This window comes from Alligator sinensis, unplaced genomic scaffold, assembly GCF_000455745.1.
Source record: "Alligator sinensis unplaced genomic scaffold, ASM45574v1 scaffold113_1, whole genome shotgun sequence".
Taxonomy (NCBI): Eukaryota; Metazoa; Chordata; order Crocodylia; family Alligatoridae; genus Alligator; species Alligator sinensis.
The window spans coordinates 143370-145195 of record NW_005842918.1 but is presented as its reverse complement, the minus strand read 5'-3'; the positions used below and the strand labels follow the sequence as shown (position 1 = coordinate 145195).

At 67.2% G+C, this 1826-nt stretch overlaps 1 protein-coding gene across 1 annotated transcript in view; it reads left to right on the top strand.

Annotated features, from left to right (window-relative positions):
• The window catches only part of KIRREL2 (kirre like nephrin family adhesion molecule 2), a 12478-nt gene that overhangs the window by 5195 nt on the left and 5457 nt on the right, over positions 1 to 1826 (top strand). The window contains exons 5-8 of the mRNA XM_025192376.1: positions 9 to 61; positions 525 to 695; positions 886 to 1034; positions 1812 to 1820. Coding sequence (XP_025048161.1) covers positions 9 to 61; positions 525 to 695; positions 886 to 1034; positions 1812 to 1820 — 382 coding nt within the window. The remainder of the gene's footprint in view (positions 1 to 8; positions 62 to 524; positions 696 to 885; positions 1035 to 1811; positions 1821 to 1826) is intronic.

The window sequence follows — 1826 nt, the reverse complement described above, 5'->3', positions numbered from 1 at the left end:
CCCCCCAGCACCCCCGCAGCCCCAGCGGGCCGGCAGGTCACAGCCACCCTCGACGTGCAGTGTGAGTGCGGGGGCACCGGAGGTGGGGGGGCACTAGGGGAGGGGACCCAGGTGTCCGGGAGTTCCCCCCTCTTCCCCCCTGCCCGGGTGGTGCTAGAGCCTAGAGAGAATCCAGGGAGCCTGTGCCCCACCGCAGCCCCCCAGGGCAGTGGTGCAGCCCGGAGAGAACCCAGGTGTGCGGGGGTGGGGAGGACCCAGGTGTCCAGGAGCACCCTCCACCCACCAGGCTGGTGCTGGAACCCAGAAAGGACCCAGATATCCAGGCGCTCATGCCCACGTGGAGGCACCCAAAAGGAATGCAGGTGTCTGGGAGCTCCCTGCTCCCCCCCTTCCCCCCCCACCCCAGGCTGATGCAGGAACACAGAGGCCGCAGGTGTCCGGGAGGTCCCCCCACCCCGAGGCTGGTACTAGGAACCCAAGAGAACCCAGGTGTCTGGGAGCTCTTGCCTACTGGGGACCCCCAGGGCAGAGAGGACCCAGGCGGCACTTGAGGGGGGGGAATCCTGGGGGGGGCACCATGAGGGCCCAGCCCCCCCCACTGTGGTCCTGTCCGTGGAGCCCCCAACAGTCCCTGAGGGGGGCAAAGTCCGCTTCCTCTGCGAGGCCACGGCCAACCCCCAAGTGACCTCCTACCGGTGAGCGAACCCAGGTGTCTGGGGTCCCCTGCTGGGCTGAGAGGGGCTGGGGGGATGAGAGCTGGTTCGGGGCACCCTCCACTGGCTGCAAAAGGAGCTGCAGCCTTAGCCAGAGTGGGCTAAAAGGAGCAGGTCTCCCCTCCCCCCCCAGGCCCCACCCCCTGAGGCTCTGTGCCCCTCCCCCCGGCAGGTGGACAAAGGGGGGCGTGGCCATCGCAGGGGCCGAGGGCCCAAGCTATGAGGCAACGGTTGACCACTCGTTCTTCACCCAGCCCGTGTCATGCGAGGCTGCCAACGCCGCTGGAGCCACCAACATCACCACCCTGGTGGATGTACACTGTGAGTAGGGGTAGGGCTTGGCCAGGGTCCCTGGGCCCAGGGGAGCTGTGGTCAATGACCCCACCCCCCCACCCCAAGGGGCTGCCAGGGCTGTATCTGCCCAGCTGGGGGCCGCAGGGGCCCAGGGGGGCCACTAGGGGGCTCTAGACCCATTGCAATAGCACTGGGGGCTGCTAGGGGGGCCTGGGCCCCTCTGGGGTGGATGTGATCATGGGGGGCACTAGGGGACTTCAGGGTCTCTAGGGGGCACCCTGCAGTGGACAAAAGAGACCCCCAAGGGGCTCCAGGGCTGCATCTGCCCAGCTGGAGGCTGCAGGGGCCACTAGGGGACTCTAGACCCATTGTAGTAGCCCTGGGGGGCCACTGGGAGGGCTGTGGCCCTGGTGGAGGCACTAGAGGCACCCTGCAGTGGCCAACAGAGAACCCCAGGGGGCGCCAGGGGTGTATCTACCCAGATGGAGGCCACAATGGCCAAAGGCATGTGCTAACTACAGGGCTCTAGAGCCATTGCAGTAGCTCTGGGAGAGCACTAGAGGACTTGGGGAATCTAGGGGGCACCCCACAGTAGCCAATGTAGACCCCCAGGGGGCACCAGGGCTGTCTCCACCCCCTGGAGGCTGCAATGGCCAACAGGGACAACTAGAGGGCCAATAGCTATGGTGGTACAAGGGATCTCCTAAAAGGGAGAGTGGGGGGAGGTTCTGGGGGGCACCAGGGGGTAGAGGAGCAGGGAGGTGCTGGGGGGGTCATGGCACTGAGCACCCCCACCCCCCACAGTCGGGCCCCGCCTCC